Source organism: Bos javanicus, chromosome 1, assembly GCF_032452875.1.
Source record: "Bos javanicus breed banteng chromosome 1, ARS-OSU_banteng_1.0, whole genome shotgun sequence".
NCBI classification, from domain to species: Eukaryota; Metazoa; Chordata; class Mammalia; order Artiodactyla; family Bovidae; genus Bos; species Bos javanicus.
Genome location: NC_083868.1, coordinates 66,982,611 through 67,002,128, shown reverse-complemented (window position 1 = coordinate 67,002,128; position 19,518 = coordinate 66,982,611). Strand labels below are relative to the sequence as shown.

Here is a 19,518-nt window from a genome sequence, read left to right as displayed (position 1 = left end):
AATGTCTTTATCAATTAGTTTCCAAATCCACCCTTTAAGGACTTTAAGACCATTGGGATCTATTGCCACCAAGTGACTAGTGGCACTTTGGTTATGCTTACCCGGCTGAGCTATCAGAGAATTATAGTATAACAGGTTTTCATGGTTGGAGCCAATATTAAATTTCAACCACTTAACATTGAACATTGGCTATAGAGATCATAATGTTGTCTAGTCAACTGTTAGAAATAAAAATAGAGATTTTTCCCCCTACCCCTGTCTTGCTTCGTTTCTTAGATAAACATAGTCCTTAGTGCTTCCTTTGTCACTTTTAAAGCCAGACATAAAGAAATGCAAAATTAAAAATACAAGTGGGTGCTATTTTCAAGACTTCAATCGTCATTAATCATGACCCTGTTATTAGACTATATCACAGTTTTCTAACTCATTATTTTGTTGTCAATTAAGTATCACTCAAAGGTGTTTGTACAGTAAAAGCCCTTGCAGCTTGCTGGTATTCACTGTTCTATTAAAAGAGAAGTTGGTGACTTCTAACTCTGCTTATAAATCATCAGGATAAGAACCTGCTCGTCTTTACAGCTTTTTCTTTCTCTCATATTTGGGTGAATTGTGTGTTCATATTTTGCTTATTTTTATACTGGGTTTTTGGTCTTTGTTTTCCATGACTTCTAAAAATAATTTATATATTAGAGATACTGCCCATTATCTGTGATAAATGTTGCAAATATTTTCCCCTCAGTTAGTGATTTTATTTGATTTTACTTTTGGTGTTCTTTTTTGTGATGTGACAGTTCTCAATTTTTATAGTCAACTTTATCAGTTTTTTACTGAATCTAGATTTCAAATCATATATAGAATGCCTTTCCTACATTTGGGTTATAAAGGATTTCACCATATATTTCTTCCAGCATTTTTATGATTTTATTTTTTACACTTAGAACTTCTGATCCATTTGGAGATTCTTCTTCTGTATAATCTGAGGTATGATCCAATTTGATCTTTTTAAAAATGGTTACCTAGTTGTCCTCAGATCATATATTTGCCCCAGTCATTTTGAGATGCCACCTTTATCACATTCTAAATTTCCATATGTACATAGGCTTAATTCTGGAGTCTATATTCTATTGCACAGTTCTGTCTACTCACGTGCCAATATGAAACTTTAATTATAGGAGTTTCATATTTTAATATCTGGTACAGTATAAGCTACTTTTACCTTATAGTTCTTCTCTTTCAAGTTTTTTTAAAAAGATATTCTTGCACGTTTATTTTTCCACATGAAGTTTAGAGTCATTCAATTTATAAATTGGGAAGAGCAGACATCTTTTTAATGAGAGTTGTTATATTTAAGGGCATGAACTATCTTTCCATTTGTTCAAGTCTATTTTGGGGTGTTTCAGTAGTGTTTTAAAGTTTTTCTCATGTTAATCTTGCACATTTTTGTTAAGTTTATTTCTTAGAGTTTATTTTTTGTTGTTGTTGTTATTGGAAATTGGACTTTCTCCTCTATTATATTTTTGAGCTGTATATTGTTAGTGTATCTAATGACTATTGATTTTTATATGTTAGCTTTATATCCTGCTAACTTTAGAATTCTTTTATTGCATGGTTACTTTTGCCATCGATTCTCTTACGATTTTGTGACTATAATATTATATAATGTGGAAGCTCTTGCTTTAGAACTGAGGTTATGTATTTTATTACATTAAGGAAATATCCATTAATTCCTATAGTCTGAGTGCTTTTTTAATGTCAGGAATAGGTGTTGATTTTTGTCAAATATGTTTTCAGCTTTTATGGTGATAATCATAGGATTTTTCTACTTAGATCTATTAATATAGTGAATTATAGTAATGTATTTTCTAATAACAAAACACCCTTGTATTCCCCAGCTAAATTCATTGGGCATGGTGTATTGTTTTCTTAATGTGGTACTGCATCCTGTTCAATAACATTTTAAAATTTTTACTTCAGTGTACATAAGTGATATTCCTCTGTCATTTTTCCAGGGTTGCTTTTGTTGGGCTTAGAAATCAACTTGATGCTTAATTCTTGAAAAGAATTTGAACTTTTTCTTGTTTCTAGAATAATGTATTGGGACTATCTGTATTGGAAGATGTGATGGCATTTCCCTTTGAAACTGAGTCTGGTGCATTTTTGTGGATCGCTCTTTGATAAATTTCTCTACTTTTTAATATGGACATCAGTCTGTTTAAACTTTTTACCTCAACTAGAGTCAATTTTTTTTTTTTTTTTGGCCATACCACACAGGTTGTACAATCTTAGTTTCTTGGCCCTTCCCAGGGATTGAACCAGGGCCCTTGGTAATGAAAGCACAGAATCCTAACCACTGGACCATGGAACTCTCATGGAATCAATTTTGATAGACTGTATTTCATCAGACTTTTCAAATGTATTTGCATAATGATGTACAAAGAAGTTGCTTAAATTTTTAAAAAATATTTTGTATGTTTCCATGGTTATTTATCTTCTGTCGTCTATCATTTTGTTTGAGTTTTATTAGTTTTTCAGAGAATCAGAATTTTTTTTTTTTTTTTTAATGAAGTGAAGTCGCTCAGTCGTGCCGGACTCTTTGCTACCCTGTGGAGTATAGCCCACCAGGCTCCTCTGTCCATGAGGTTTTCCAGGCAAGAGTACTGGAATGGGTTGCCATTTCCTTCACCAGGGGATCTTCCCAACCCAGGGATCGAACATAGGTTTCCCGCATTGCAGGCAGATGCTTTAACCTCTGAGCCACCAGGGAAGGAGCACACCTAGGGCTTTTCCTGTAATTCAGTTATTGTCCACTAGGTGGTAGCAAATGCCTTGGCTCTACAATGCACAAGCTCAAATCAATTTTCTGCTTAAATTCGTTGTATTAATAGATTTAAACTATTTTTCAAATAAAAATTAACATTAATTAACCATTTAAATAAAAACTTTATTAAGTATTTCTTTTGGGATTGGAAAGTAAATTGACCTTTTCCAGTCCCGTGGCTACTGCTGAGTTTTCCAAATTTGCTGGCATATTGAGTGAGCACTTTTACAGCATCATCCTTTAGGATTTGAAACAGCTCAACTGGAATTCCATCACCTCCACTAGTTTTGTTCGTAGTGATGCTTCCTAAGGCCCACTTGACTTCACATTCCAGCATGTCTGGCTTTAGATGAGTGGTCACACCATCATGATTATCTGGGTCGTGAAGCTCTTTTTTGTACAGTTCTGTGTATTCTTGCCACCTCTTCTTAATATCTTCTGCTTCTGTTAGTTCCATACCATTTCTGTCCTTTTTGAGCCTGTCTTTGCATGAAATGTTCCCTTGGTATCTCTAATCATCTTGAAGATATCTCTAGTCTTTCCCATTCTATTATTTTCCTCTATTTCTTTGCGCTGATCACTGAGGTAGGCTTTCTTATCTCTCCTTGCTATTCTTTGGAACTCTGCATTAAAATGGGTATATCTTTCCTTTTCTCCTTTGCTTTTTGCTTCTCTTCTTTTCACAGCTATTTGTAAGGCCTCCTCAGACAACCATTTTGCTTTTTTGCATTTCTTTTTCTTGGGGATGGTCTTGCAATGCCAAAGAATGCTCAAACTGCTGCACAATTGCATCATCTCGCACATTAGCAAAGCAATGCTCAAAATTCTCCAAGCCAGGCTTCAGCAATACGTGAACCGTGAACTTCCAGATGTTCAAGCTGGTTTTAGAAAAGGCAGAGGAACCAGAGATCAAATTGCCAACATCCACTGGATCATGGAAAAAGCAAGAGAGTTCCAGAAAACATCTATTTCTGCTTTATTGACTATGCCAAAGCCTTTGACTGTGTGGATCACAATAAACTGTGGAAAATTCTGAAAGAGATGGGAATACCAGACCACCTGATGTGCCTCTTGAGAAACCTATATGCAGGTCAGGAAGCAACAATTAGAACAGGACATGGAACAACAGACTGGTTCCAAAGAGGAAAAGGAGTACGTCAAGGCTGTATATTGTCACTCTGCCTATTTAACTTATATGCAGAGTGCATCATGAGAAATGCTGAGCTGGATGAAGCACAAGCTGGAATCAAGATTGCCTGGAGAAATATCAATAACCTCAGATATGCAGATGACACCACCCTTATGGCAGAAAGTGAAGAAGAACTAAAAAGCCTCTTGATAGAAGTGAAAGAGGAGAGTTAAAAAGTTGGCTTAAAGCTCAACACTCAGAAAACTAAGATCATGGCATCTGGTCCCATCACTTCATGGCAAATAGATGGGGAAACAGTGGAAACAGTGTCAGACTTTATTTTGACAAATAAAAATCCAAAATCACTGCAGACGGTGATTGCAGCCATGAAATTAAAAGACGCTTACTCCTTGGAAGGAAAGTTATGACCAACCCAGACAGCATATTAAAAAGCAGAGACATTACTTTGTCAACAAATGTCCGTCTAGTCAAGGCTATGGTTTTTCCTGTGGTCATGTATGGATGTGAGAGTTGGACTATAAAGAAAGCTGAGCACCAAATAATTGATGTTTTGAACTGTGGTGTTGGAGAAGACTCTTGAGAGTCCCTTGGACTGCAAGCAGATCCAACGAGTCCACCCTAAAGGAGATCAGTCCTGGGTGTTCATTGGAAGGACTGATGTTGAAGCTGAAACTCCAATACTTTGGCCACCTGATGCAAAGAGCTGACTCATTTGAAAAGACCCTGATGCTGGGAAAGATTGAGGGTGGGAGGAGAAGGAGGCAGTAAAGTATGAGATAGTTGGATGGCATCACGGAGTCAATGGACATGAGTTTGGGTGAACTCCGGGAGTTGGTGATGGACAGGGAGGCCTGGTGTGCTGCAGTCCATGGGGTTGCAAAGAATCAGACACAACTGAACTGAACTGAACTAAGTATTTCTTTATTAGAAATCATATTGACTATTTACATACATATATATTTTAAAGTCTAAAAGGCAAGCTATACAAAAGTGTTTTTCATTCTACTGTTAGCTAATTCTATTCTTATCTATGGACAGGCTAGAATGCTATTTTTACATACCTTCTGGTGTTATTTTGTTTTTCCTATCTATCCGTAGAAAACTGGGTAACACATGTTTCTTGCAATTTCCTTCTGCTACTGGTTCCAGAGTGGTTCTGGTTCTGGATGTGGGGCCTCCAGGAACAATTTTTGTGCCCACTTTCTTGTCCATAATTTCCATTTCTTATTTTCAAAGTTTCACTTTTATTCCTTCTATTGACAAAATCAAGAAATGAAAATCTCTGACCTGCTGAGACCAAAATCCCCATTCCACCAGGTTACTTTCTTCAATTAGACAGCAGTAACTTTCCACTGATTCATAGGATGACATCAGTTTTTTTCCCATCAGCTTTCTAACTGGAAACTCATTTAAACTATTTTACATATGATGATACTTATCTTGCCACATTCTAACCACAAATCTGAATTGCTACAATTAATTTTTGAAAGAAAGTTCTATGCATAGAGAGCATTTTCAGCTAAAATGTAAAGTTTCTGTGCAATAGCTCAACAAACATTTATAAAGTTTAAAAAAATAAATTATTGGGCTTTCCTGGTGGTCCAGTGATAAAGAATCCGCCTGCCAATGCAGGGGACATGGGTTTGATCCCTGGTCTAGGAAGAGGCCACATACTGAGGTGCAACTAAGCCTGTGGATTGCAATTACTAAGCTCACATGCCCAGAGCCTCTGCTCTGCAACAAGAGAAGCCACCACAATGAGAAACCCGTGCACTGAAACAATGAGAGTGTAGCCCCTGCTCCCTGCAGCTAGAGAAAGCCTGCGTGCAGCAATGAAAACCCAGTCCAGCCAAAAATAAATAAATTCATCAAAAAAATGCCTTACATTTATTGGAAAATTTCTACACACTCAGAAAAATAGTGCAATAAACACCCCACATCACCACTCAGATCAAGCAATTATTATTATTTTGGTGAGCATTTCAGTATATATCTGTATTTTTCAGTTCAGTTCAATTCAGTCACTCAGTCGTGTCCGACTCTTTGCGACCCCATGAATCACAGCATGCCAGGCCTCCCTGTCCATCACCAACTCCCGGAGTTCACTCAAACTCACGTCCATCGAGTCGGTGATGCCATCCAGCCATCTCATCCTCTGTTGTCCAATTTTCCTCCTGCCCCCAATCCCTCCCAGCATCAGAGTTTTTTCCAATGAGTCAACTCTTCGCATGAAGTGGCCAAAGTACTGGAGTTTCAGCTTAACATCATTCCTTCCAAAGAAATCCCAGGGCTGATCTCCTTCAGAATGGACTGGTTGGATCTCCTTGCAGTCCAAGGGACTCTCAAGAGTCTTCTCCAACACCACAGTTCAAAACATCAATTCTTCAGTGCTCAGCTTTCTTCACAGTCCAACTCTCACATCCATACATGACCACAGGAAAAACCATAGCCTTGACTAGATGGACCTTTGTTGGCAAAGTAATGTCTCTGCTTTTGAATATGCTATCTAGGTTGGTCATAACTTTCCTTCCAAGGAGTAAGCATCTTTTAATTTCATGGCTGCAGTCACCATTTACAGTGATTTTGGAGCCCAAAAAGATAAAGTCTGACACTGTTTCCACTGTTTCCCCATCTATTTGCCATGAAATGATGGGACCAGATGCCATGATCTTAGTTTTCTGAGTGTTGAGCTTTAAGCCAACTTTTTCACTCTCCTCTTTCACTTTCATCAAGAGGCTTTTTAGTTCCTCTTCACTTTCTGCCATAAGGGTGGTGTCATCTGTATATCTGAGGTTATTAATATTTCTCCTGGCAATCTTGATTCTAGCTTGTACTTCTTCCAGCCCAGTGTCTCTCATGATGTAATATCTGTATTTTTAAGAAACATTTAAAAGTAGTTGCAAACACTGTGCTTATTTACCCTTAAACAGTTCAGCCAGCATCCCCTAAAAATAAGAACATTTTCTTACCTATATTATCACCCCTAAGAAAATTAACAATACTTCCTTACTTTCATCTAATAACCAGTTCATATTCTCATTTCCCAAATTTCATTCAAATTCGAATTTCACACACTTACTTTTGGTTTCTTTTTAGAAATTTATAATCTAGAAAGCCCTTTACAAATGATACTGACTTTTCAAAAGGACAAGAAAATTTGTCTTACTTTTCCTTGTCTTACTTTTCATTTAATTCTAAAAGCAGATTGTCACTAAAAGCCCACTCGCCACTGACACGGTAGTAAAATAAGTGTAACAGTTTCCTCCTGCTACTGCAGTAAGTTACTCCAAGTGCAGTGGCTTCAAACATCACAAATTTGTTGTTTTCTAATTCTGGATGTCAGGAGTCCAGAAAGGTGTTGACAGGGCTGTATCCCTTTTCTGGAGACCCTAGGGGAAAACCTCTTCCTGCTGCTTCTGGCTTACTAGCAGCCACCTACATTCATTGACTTGTGGTCTCTTCCTCCATCTTCAAAACCAGCAGCAGAACATCTTCGAATCTCTCTTTAAAAAAATTATATATAGTTTAAAAAAATTGGAGCATATAGTTTATTTACAATATTGTGTTAGTTTTAGGTGTACAACATAGTGACTCAGTACCTTTAAAGTTTATACTCCATTTAAAGTTATTATAAAATAATGTCTTTATTCCCTGTACTGAACAATGAATCCTTATAGCTTATTTATTTTATATATAGTAGCATTTTCAAGAGCTTCCCAGGTGGTGCTGGTGGTAAAGAACCCGCCAGCCAATTCAGGAGACATAGGAGATGTGGTTCCATCCCTGGGTTGGGAAGATCCCCTGGAGAAGGAAATGGCAACCCACTCCAGTATTCTTGCCTGAATTATCTCATGGACAGAGGAGCCTGGCAAGCTACGGTCCATGGGGTCACAAAGAGTTGGATACAACTGAAGCAACTTAAGCACAGCACAGCATTTTCAAATTTCTGCCTCTGAGCCTAACTTTCTTGCTTCTCTCTTCCATTTATAAGCACTCTTGTAATTACATTGGGCCCACTTGAATAATCCAGAACTCTCCCTATATCAAGATCAGCTGATTAACAATTTTAATTGCATATGCAACTGAATTCTCCCTTGCCATGTAACGTAACACATTCACAGGTTCCGAGGGTTAGGTCCCAGATAAAATTGGGGGCCATTATTCTGCCTATGACAAGAAGTGGCTAGACAAAGATTCAACAGTTACTCGCATGCGTCCCACTGCAACCTTAAATATCTGTTTGTTCTGCATTGGAAGTTTTGGGGCTCCCCAGATGGTGCTAGTGCTAAAGAATTCGCCTGCCAATGCAGAAGACATAAGAGATGCGGGTTCAATCCCTGGGTTGGGAAGATCCCCTGGAGGAGGAAATGACAACCCACTTCAGTATTCTTGCTTGGAGAATCCCATGGACAGAGGAGCCTGGCAGGCTATAGTCCGTAGGGTCGTGAAGAGTCGGACACGACTGAAGTGACATTTAAGCACACACTCCATTGTACCTTGGCTTTACTAGTGCTTAAATCATAGCTAAAGTACTTCAGGTAAGGGTGTGTTTGTTCCTGTTTTCTCTACCTGCCTCTCTCATTTCAATGAAGTTGTGTAACTTTACAAAAGAAAGAAGCAAACAATAAATTATTTTCCTTCCCTGTATACCCTTCTCTCCAGTGAAACTTACTCCATGTTATTCTGTGTGGACATATGATTCTATGTCCTGCTCTCTTCCTTACTGTTATTTCTAAGTTTGATTACTGCTTTGACCTCATGCACATGCTGTCATATCTGATGTGTGTGGGTGGGCTCTTCTGCAATGGGATCATAGTGTAATTTCCTCTGCCGTCCCCCAGGTGATGGGTGTCTGGACGCTTTCCTGTCTGCATCTGCAGTGCGTCTGTGCTCCCCTGGTTGCAGGCCTCCCTGCACATGACCAGGGGCATAGAGGTCATGTATCCAGAACACATAGGTACTAATTAATTTTGCTGCCTGTTGGCTTATTTCCCTGGGAGTATATTCATAAAAGAAAATTTACTGGCACAAAAGTTAAGAGGGATCTGTTAAACCAACTGCCTGAGGATAATTGAGAAAACTTGAGCAGCCCACAGTTGGTTCAACTAAGGATAAGATCATAATAGATCACTTCAAGATCCAGGAAGACTTGTGTTTCATCAAGCTCCAAGAAGGCCTTTCTGATATGCTCCAAAGAGTTACTTTTTGAAGCTCATTGTAAAGGTCTTACATTAAATTTTTTTTGGTTTGTTTTTCAACTAAATTTTTAGTTGCTTGGTAGACTTTCAGGTTCCTTTTGTTTGTGTGTTTGATGTACTAGCTTCTCTTGTGATAAAAAACAGCCAAAGGATAAAAAAGAATCCACCAGTCAAGAAACTGTGATGAATAGGGCCACTCAAGTTATTGAAATCTTTGGTGTGATTTTTTTTTTTTTGACTGGTGGATTCTTTTTTATACTTTGGCTGTTTTTTAAATTTAATTTTTTATTATGGAAATTTAGAAACACACAAAAAAATAGGAGTAGAAAACTGAAGCTTTAACAGCCATTGACTTTCTGGTGTTCTTTCTTATCTTTCTCCCTACATACTTGTTTTCTCCCCCATTGTGGTTTTTAAAGCAAACTCCAGGCATCCTATGATCTCACCCCAAAATACTTCAGAGTGCATCATGTTTTGTTAAACGACCACAATGCTGACAACAAATGAGGTAAAATGTTAATAATAAATGAATCTAGGTAGAAGGGGTACAGATGTCTTTTGGACTGCTTATTTTTGCAAAATTTATATAAGCTTGAAATGATTTATAAATAAAAAGTAAAAAAAAGTGCAAACAAAAAATATGACTGTAATATGATCACATTTGATAATCTAAGAAGCAGATTTTTTTCCTTTACTGTAAGTCATGTTCCTAGAAAAAATCCAGAAAAATATTAAGGAAATAAGTCATTCATAATTCTAACACCCAGACGTAATCACTGTTAAACAATTGTGTATTATGTATCCAGGCTATTAAACAAACCCAGACACACAAACTTTTGCGTATCATTTAAAAAGTCCAACAGTGCTAATGAGTTTATAATCAAATTCCCGCCCTCCCACCCCTCTGCAGTCCCACCCCCGAGTTCTTGCCCCTGCTTGCTCTCTCTTTTATCTGTTAGCAGCCTCTCTTTCATGGCAAAATGCCATCTACAGTTCTGTCTTCACAGTATCTTTCTGATTTACCACAGCTGTTAAGATGAAAGGGAATCAAATTTTGCTTATTTTTTCTCAGCAGGGTGTGTTTTTCATTTTGTGTTTGATCTTAAAAAATGCTTTGTTTGTGGGCAGTGGATACTGCAGACTGGCTCATGCATCACCCACCTTCCTCTAGCACGCCGTCCTGTACTCCAGAGGCTGGAGAGCAAAGGCCACTTTCCCAAACTTCCTGTGGAAGAGTTCTGCATGTGACTGATGGGAATCTTGGAAAGGTGATGTGAATGGGGCCAAGCACAGTGGCAGAGAACTTTGGTTCCTCCAGCTGCAATGAAGGTTCCAGTGTCTGGATCCCTGTGTCGTGAGTGCTGAGTGCTTGGCAGGTATTAAGTTACTTTTTGCCAAACAACCCTGTGGAGGAATTAGGAATTTCTTTGGCAGTGGAGGGCAAGGAGAGAAGAGCCTGAGACCTGCCTGGTAATTCCCAGGCCCCAGGGCTTTCTCATGAGAGATCTGGCAGGCCTGGGAGGGGCCTCGTGGTTGGGACAAGGTGATGCAGCCATGAAAATCCCTGTGGATTCTATGCCCTGGGGACACAGAAGCCTCAGAGGATGTCAGAATGGAGGCATAACAATTACTTGAGGGCTAGATAAGAATGTTTTCAGAGGGACTTCCCTGGTGGTCCAGTGGTTAAGACTTCACGTTCCAATGCAACGGGTACAGGCGCAATCCCTGGTCAGAGAGCTAAGATCCCACATGCCTCGAGGGCAAAAACTCAGACCATAAAACGGAAGCACTGTTGTAACAAATTCAATAAAGACTTTAAAAATGGTCCACATCTAAAAAAGATAAAAGAAAAAAATGTTCTCAGATGTCAACAGGAGCTGTGGATGTTTGGGGAACCCTACCTCCTCACACTATAGAAACCTTCCTGGAAAGGGGAAGGGAGAAACCTCTGAACAGACCCCTAAAAATCTAAATTGATTCAGAAAATTCTGAAATTCGAGAGAAAACCCCAGTTTGACTAAAATGAAGTTTCTGTTGTTAGGCTGAACGGGAATTTGAGAAGGAAACTGGGATGTGACAGAAACATAATGCAGATTCATAACTGAGACCCTGACTGTGTGTGAGAGCCGTGCCTGCTACGAAGGACAGAGGACAGTGACGGTCAGCCTCCCTTTCTGACAAGAGCCTGGGGGGAGGCCACTTTATTTGCAAGCACTCGGTGACCTGGAGCTCACCGTGAATGGTGTGTTTTCCCTGGGAAACCTCTTCCTCCAGCTCAGCCTTGAGGGTGAGCCACTTGTCAAAGCAAACTTGGGAAGGATGAGTGTGTGGCATTTTGCATTGCAAAGTAGCTGTTTCCACTTGGCTGCTTGGACCAGCAAAATAAAAATAAGATAAAAGCTTGTATTTAAAACAACCAAATAGAAAAATTAAAACCAAGGCCATCAAATGTTCAGCCTTTTTTAAAAAAAAGTCCAAGTAAAATGTTAAATGTAAGTCTTCATTCTGCTCTGGGCCTTGCTCAGAGGTGTGATCAGGGTGGGAGTGGCAGGCTGGGTCTGGTTTGGGGAAGCAGATGCCGCAGGTCCTCCTGTGTGAGACCTTCTCTGTGTCTCCTACATGACACCCTCTAGTGTCTTTTCATCCAGATTGACAATTGTAATTTCCACAGGTCATTTTTTTTTTAACTTTCAACTTTAATTTTTTGAATCTTTTGGCCTCGTCGTGTGGCATGTGGGATCTTAGTACCTGACCAGGGATGGAACCTGTGTCTGCTGCATTGGCAGCATGGAATATTTACCATTGGCCTACCAGGGAAGTCCCTTCCACAATTCATTTTCATTTTAAAAATCAAGGAAAGGTGGCCCTTTTGGAAGAAAATGGTCAGGAAGTCATCAAGAACTGTAGACTTTGTGGTGTCACACAGGTTTGACTGGCTTAAAAGCAGCATTTAGAGAGATCTGAGAGTCAGCTGCCAGACTGGGATGGTCTTCCCTTGGTGTTGGACATCTTGGTTCTGACACCACAGAGGTGGGGGGAGCATGGGTCCCTTAGGGGACTGATGTTCGGCTTCACCATGAGCTATGGTGTTCAGGACCCCTTGGACTGGGCCGTAGAGTTCTTGGGCTTATTATGGAGAAAGTTAGTGTGATCAGTGGGTTTGTTGTTAAAGTGAATGGTTAAATAAATGTGTTGTTTTCTATTTTAAACAAGTGAAAGAAATTACAATATCAGTAATAATATTAACTAATATTTATTGCGTGCTTACTATGGGCTAGGTACCATGCTAAAATACTTTACATACATTTATCTCATTTAACCCACATAAGAGCTCTGCGGGAAAAGGATGATTATTACCTCCATTTTAGACACAAAGAAGCTGGGGCTGAGTGAGGTCAAGGTTCCCTGCCTGTGGTCACCCAACTTGTGAGTGACAAACCCAGCACTTGACCCCAGGCCTCTCTAGCTCCAGAACTGACTGTTCAGCAGTATGCCATTCAACGTTCAATCTTGTAACTACCCATGGGCAGATCCCACTGCTGGAGGGAACCTAAGTATGGCATTGGGGGGGTGCCAAGAGTAATATCCCATGAGAGCTCTCTTGGAACCACGTGTTCTTACCCCAGAAACTGGTAGGAGGTCAGAGACTGGGAGCTTATTCTTCACAGGGAAAGGCATGGATCTGACTTCAGGAAGCGTTTGGGGTGGAGAAAGAGGGAGCTTCTGGATCCCTGGGCCCTGAAAGGGTTCATTTAGGGCTTAGCTCATTGGGGTGTGGGTGGTGGGGCGGGCAAAGAAAATGGGACTCAATAATACTGCCTTATATCAACCAGACTGGGACATTTTTTCCAGCTTATATTTTCCATGGACTATTAAAACAAACACATTTTCTTAAGGATAAAGCTACATATGACAATATTAATTACAGATACAGCTCATTGGATTCATGCAGGCTGAGGTGATTCCTGAGATATTGGAATCTAAACGTGGCATCACCATCACACTCTGGACAAGATCAGACATACTGCTGGAGGATGGATGCTAACCTTCTCCACGTCACGTGACAGCAGCAGCAAGTAGGAAACCACATATTTAACAGTTTTCATAAATAGGAGGGGACACATTCATCTTACAGCTCTGGACATTTCAAGTTCTTCCCACTGTCAAGGTGTTGGGCAGCGCTGGCGACATTCTGTCTTTCGCACTCAACTCTAGTGGTGCCCATAGGAGGTCCTGTCACTCTGCACAGGTTTGTTTTTGGGCCAGGCTGTCTGCAAAGTTCAGGGCAGACGTTTCAACATTAAAAACAAAAATCAAACCAAAACAACAGCAACAAAAACAACAAATAAGACCCTAGGGGGAATAGGTGGGTATCTTAAAGCCATGGTTTTATCTCCGGACTGTTGGATGGGATAGAACAGAAGAGGAGAATGGAAGCAGGGATAGGAAAGGCGAACCTGACTATAGGGATCTCAGCACTCTGATAAACCTAACCACAGAAGCACACCGCTCCCCTCTTTTTAATTTTAAGGGGGACATTATTTCATTCACTGTCGTTTATAGCAGTGCAACTAAGTTCCAAGCATTTGGTGGGTCTTATCCCTCCTTCCTGGAGGAAGGGGGGGGGGCAGTTCCTCATCCCTGTGGAGAAGGTCATCCCGGGGAAACTGCCTGGATTCCCCCTGAACTGGCTTTCTCCTTCCCTTTTAAGAACGCAGCATGTTTTCCGTAACAGTGCTGCCTCCGCCACTGATGACAAAGCTCCGGGAATTAGACACTACAAGTGCCGGGGACATCTCTTCGGGGTCCTCCATCTCTAGTTGGTGGTCCTCACCCACAGGGCCCTGCAGGCCTGTCTCCTGGGAGGTCAATTCTGAGTCCGTCTCTCCGCACTGCAGCGGGAGCAACGCCTGGTGTTTGGTCAGGGCGTCATTGTTTTTCTGGGCCTCCAGGGAGGTCTGGTGCGTGGAATTCCTGTGAGCCACGGCGCTCTTCTGAGGCTCGTCAAAGCTCAGCGAGAAGGTGACGGTGCCGCTGCCGAAGATGACCTTCTGCTTGCATCGGGGCGGCTGCTGCGACTGTGGCTGCGGCTGTGGGGTCGAGGGTGGCCGCGGCTGTGGCTGCTGCGCGTTGTGCGGGCTCAGGGCCAGCGGCTGCGGCTGCTTCTGCCTCTTCGGCTGCTGCTGCGGGAACGGGTCCTCGCTGTTGCTCTTGCTGCTGATGGAGGAGGAGGGGGTGGATCCCGTGGAGCCCCCTAGGCTGCTGGACCGCTGGCGGGAGACGTTGCTGCGGCGCAGCGTGGCTCGGGCGGCCACCTTGAAGGCGTGTGCCGCGGTGCTGCAGCGCACCTCCTCGATGGTGTTCCGGGAAGGCTTGAAGAGGATGATGTAGACCTTGTTGAAGAAGATGCAGGCCAGCAAGCCAAAGCTGGCCGCCAGGATGGCGATCACCTCCACGGCAGAGACGAACTTGCCGTAAGTGCTGGCGTAGGCGGGGATGAAAGAGATCCAGACGATGAAGAAGATGAGCATGCTGAAGGTGATGAACTTGGCTTCATTGAAGTTCTCTGGCAGCTTCCGGGACTTGAAGGCGAAGAAGAAGCAGATGGCGGCCAGCAAGCAGGTGTAGCCGATCAGGAAGCCCAGCGCCATGAGCGAGCCCTCGTGGCAGGTGATGAAGATGATCTCGTCCTCCAGCTCGTGGTTGCGGTAGCTCGAGGGGGGCGCTGTATTGAGCCAAATGGCACAGATGACAATCTGCATGAAGGTGCAGAGGAAGACCAGCAGGAACTGCAGGTTGAGCCCCCACCACTTCCGGTGGAAGCTGGTGGGAATCTTGGCCTCAAACACCAGGAGGACCCGATTGGTTTTCACCAGGATGCACGAGATGCAGAGCACGAAGCTGATGCCAAAGGCCGGCTGGCGCAGGCGGCACGTCCAGTCCTGGGGCTCCCCGATGAAGAACAGGGAGCTGGAGAAGCAGCAGAGCAGGGAGAAGAGGAGGAGATAGGAGAGCTCCCGGTTGGTGGCCTTGACGATGGGCGTGTTGCGGAACTTGATGAAGACGCCCAGCACAAAGGCTGTGAGGAAAATGCCCAGCACAGCAAAGAGCGTGAGTGCGATCCCGAAGGGCTCGGTCCAGGACAGAAACTCGATCTCCTTGGCGATGCAGGAAGTGTGATTCTCATTGGACCAGAAGTCATCAGGGCACTTATCACAGGCACTTGCATCTGTAAAGTGTCGCAGTGAAGGGGTTAGTACTGCGTGGCAGAGACTGAAATTTGTGAGTTTGAATGTGGTGATGAGGGAACTTTAAATTTGCTTTATTGATGAAATAATTGTGATTTTTACATTATCAGATAATGTACTGAACCCTGACTTATGCTTAATAATAAACTTAATTTCATGTTTCTTTGATGGTTCTATTATTTTTTTCTTTTGTGCTGTACTCAGTCACGTGTGCCGTGGTCAGTCATATGTGCTATGTGTTCAGTCATATGTATTGTGCTCAGGTCCCTTCAGTTGTGTCCAGCTCTTTTCCACCCTATGGACTGTAGCCCACCAGGCTCATCTATCCATGGGATTCTCCAGACAAGAAAACTGGAGTGGGTTGCCATGCCCTCCTCCAGTTTGTATATATGGGGGATACTTTTTGAAAAATTTTTAAATTTTATGTTGCAATATAGTCGATTAACAATGTTGTGATAGTTTTGAGTGTATAGCGAAGTGATTCAGTTTATACACATACGTGTATCTATTCTTTTTTCAAATTGTTTTTCCATTTAGGTTGTGACATAATATTGAACTGACTTCCCTGTGTTGCACAGTAGATTGTTGTTGGTCATCCATTTTATATATAGCCGTGTGTACATGTCAATTCCAAACTCTAGGAGGGCTACTTGCTTCCTTTAACACTACTTGCTGATGTACAAACCATCATTCAGCAAGCACAGAATGATCAGTCTTGCCAGACAGGTGGCTGCCCTGCACACTGGGGGTCTGGCACTGTCCACCAATTTTCACAGTGATTCACACTCAGTCTGACTTATTTTGGACATAAGGATGGGCTTTATAGACACACCAGAGCAGCCTCTTAGATCATGGCAAAGTGCTCAACAATTCTGACCTGTGCCTTCTTCACTCCACATCAGTGGCTTTCTAGTGAGGGTGGCTGCAGACTCATTTGACCAACAAATATTTATTAAGCCTGTGCTGTGTCTCAGTCAGTGTGCAGTTTTGGGGGGTGAAAGGAGCACGGACTTTGCAGTCAGTGGTCTGGATGGGAATTCTGGCCCTGCCATTTATTAGCTGTGTGACTTTGGTCAGGCTCCTTAACCATTCTGAGCCTCAGTTTCCTCATCGGTGAAATGGAAGCAATAATAACTCCATCATGGTAGTGAGGATGCAATGAGTTAATAATAATGAGAAAAAATTATATTTAGTATTTATAGAGTGCTTCCAATATGCCAATCAAATATTTCTCTATAACTTATCATGTGTTTTACCAGTTTTATCTAATTTAATCCCCCAAACTCTGTAAGATAGGTTTATTATTATTCTTACTTTATAGATGAAGAAACTGAGGCATAGGAGAAATATAAATAAGGTAGTAAGTCCAGTGCCAGGTACTCTGTAGACAATCTATCTTGACCTATTAACTCTGAAGCCTGGAACACACATCTCTGGTTCCTAAGAGCTCATTCTGTTGTTTAGCTCTATTAGCCCAGCTTTGAATTTGATGTTATATTGTGTTGCCTACAGCATCTTCTTGCTGCTGTCATCCAGTCTCTTACTCATTTTAGATGGTGATTCCCTGATATGCTGTCTAGCACTGCTGCTGCCTTAATCAGGGAACAGACACAACTTTGTCTATTCAGGATCACTGAGCTCTAAGAAAGAAAAACAACATTGGAGTGCAGTATCGAAGTAAGATGGAGGAGGCAATGGCACCCCACTCCAGTACTCTTGCCTGGAAAATCCCATGGATGAAGGAGCCTGGTGGGCTGCAGTCCATGGGGTCGCTAAGAGTCGGACGCGACTGAGCAACTTCACTCTCACTTCTCACTTTCCTGCATTGGAGAAGGAAATGGCAACCCACTCCAGTGTTCTTGCCTGGAGAATCCCAGGGATGGGCGAGCCTCGTGGGCTGATGTCTATGGGGTCACACAGAGTCGGACACGACTGAAGTGAATTAGCAGTAGCAACAGCATCAAAGTAAGAGAAAGATGTGCAACAGATGTGTTTGTAAACTTTTACGGTATTACAGAGATACCTAATATTCTGATTCTATCCCCCTCAGTGTGCAGCACAGTGTGATGCTCAGATTGCACCTTGTTAAATGAGAAACCGTGCTAAGCACCATCTCAGCCCAGCCCTTTCAGGGACTTTGCTGAGCCCAGGGCCCCACAGTGAAGGGAGCCCTGCATGCCCACCAGGGGTTGCTCCTTTACCTGTCTCGTCGCTGTACTCCCCATCAGGACATTCCACACACTCAAAGCAGCAGGTGGGCTCCCCCTCAATGATTCCTTTCCTGGTCCCTGCCAGACAGTCTCGGCTGCAGTTGGAGAAAGGCACCTGAGGGCGGAGATCACAACAGAGAGGGGCTGCAGCTGTGGGATCAGTCTTCCAGCTCCTCTGACAACGTGTCAGAGGGAGGAGCTGGGCACTAGCACCAGTGTGGCAGGCTCAGGCCCAATCCAGGCGGAGGAAGGGCCAGCGGCCTGTGTTCCTATTATCTCTGAAGGGGACAAATACCTATGGGAAAGTGCATGCACACACACACACACAGGCAAACACATCTCAGTGGAATTCGAGGAAGATTAATTGTTGTGAGTCTACACAGTAACAAAATCCTCCATAAATAGCCTTCCCTTCCATCCTCTACAAGTCCCAGAATAATATACTCCTCTTTCCACTTACTTCCTCCCCACCACATAGTCATATCTGAGATGACCATCATCCTTGTTCACCACAAGCAAGTAATACTAAACTTCCAAGGAACAGAGCAATCTTATATTACACAAATTCTAGCAAAGATCAGGAAAATATATATATTCTTAAAGGAGCACCTTCCAACTAATTCTTGTAAGCCCAGTATAATAACCTTGATTCTAAAACAAGACAAGGACAGTATAAAGGCCCATCTCACTTATTAGGTTGTCTTCAGAAGTAGAGCTGAGTTGAGGATTTGTGTCCAAGTGATTTATAAGGAAAGTTCTCCCAAGGGAATCAGGAAGAGCATGGAGGAAGTAGGACATAGGAGGGAGGAGAATAAGCAAGGCTATGATCCTGAGCAAAGTCCCTCTGACTTCTGCCTGATCCCCCGGGGGAGCTCTGGATTGTAGGTTAGGCCCCAACGCTGTCCTGACCTGAAGAAAAGGGCTAGACCTTTCACACTTCCACAGCACTCAGAGCAGAAGGGAAATGTAAATTCCTAGGCTCTTCTGAGGTTCTCCTTTGCCTCTCTGAGCCTGTAGGCAAAATGGGTTCCATTAGCCTGCAGGCAGTCTCTGAAAAAGAATATGAAGTTCTGATTATTGGAAGTAAAAATGTATAGAAGTTATTGGAAATAAAAATGTATAGAGATCCTGGAGATACATGCAAAGGGTAAGGACTCTGAAAGGATCTGGAAAGAATACAACTACTTTCTACTACTTGAAAACAGATGAAAGTACTAAAATAAAGAGCATGAAAAACAAAATACACCATGATCATGGTGAGTTTCTGCCAGGAATGTAAGCAAGTTTAATATTAGAAATTCTGTGTCACTCACTGTAATAATAAATTAACACAGGTAAACATGATCATCAATGGATGAAAAAATATTTGATGACATTTAACACAAACTGGAGAAGGCAATGGCAACCCACTCTAGTGTCATTGCCTGGAGAATCCCAGGGACAGAGGAGCCTAGTGGGCTGCCATCTATGGGGTCGAGAAGAGTCGGACACGACTGAAGAGACAGCAGCAGCAGCAGAAGCAGCAGCAACACAAACTAGTGATAAAAAACTTAATGATGTTTGACAGAAAACAAAATTCTGTAAAGCAATGATCCTTCAATTACAAAATAAATAAACTTTTTAAAAATTAGAAAAAAACCTAAAGTAGGAAGAAATATCTTTACCTTGAAAAAACATCTCCAAATTGTTAGCATACACATCAATCCATATGACACAATATTATTTAATTTAAAATAAATAAGGGTGTGTATGCCCAGCAGTGGGATTGCTGGGTCATAAGGCAGTTCTATTTCCAGTTTTTTAAGGACTCTCCACACCGTACACCTGTGGCGGATTCATGTTGATGTATGGCAAAACCAATACGATATTGTAAAGTAATTAGCCTCCAATTAAA

At 42.0% G+C, this 19,518-nt stretch overlaps 1 protein-coding gene and 1 long non-coding RNA gene across 4 annotated transcripts in view; one reads left to right on the top strand and one right to left on the bottom strand.

Moving 5' to 3' along the window:
• The first annotated feature begins 938 nt into the window (after nucleotides 1-938).
• LOC133240339 (uncharacterized) overlaps nucleotides 939-19,518 on the top strand; it is a 213,518-nt gene continuing 194,938 nt past the window's right edge. Inside the window, exon 1 of the long non-coding RNA XR_009734200.1 lies at nucleotides 939-981. This is a non-coding gene — a long non-coding RNA (uncharacterized LOC133240339). The remainder of the gene's footprint in view (nucleotides 982-19,518) is intronic.
• Nucleotides 12,404-19,518, bottom strand: part of CASR (calcium sensing receptor) — an 88,956-nt gene continuing 81,841 nt past the window's right edge. For all 3 annotated transcript variants that reach the window (XM_061404361.1, XM_061404512.1, XM_061404434.1), the window contains exons 6-7: nucleotides 17,616-17,739; nucleotides 12,404-15,395 (exon numbers count right to left, since the gene is read on the bottom strand). In XM_061404361.1, coding sequence (XP_061260345.1) covers nucleotides 13,873-15,395; nucleotides 17,616-17,739 — 1,647 coding nt within the window. In that variant the 3' untranslated portion in view covers nucleotides 12,404-13,872. The remainder of the gene's footprint in view (nucleotides 15,396-17,615; nucleotides 17,740-19,518) is intronic.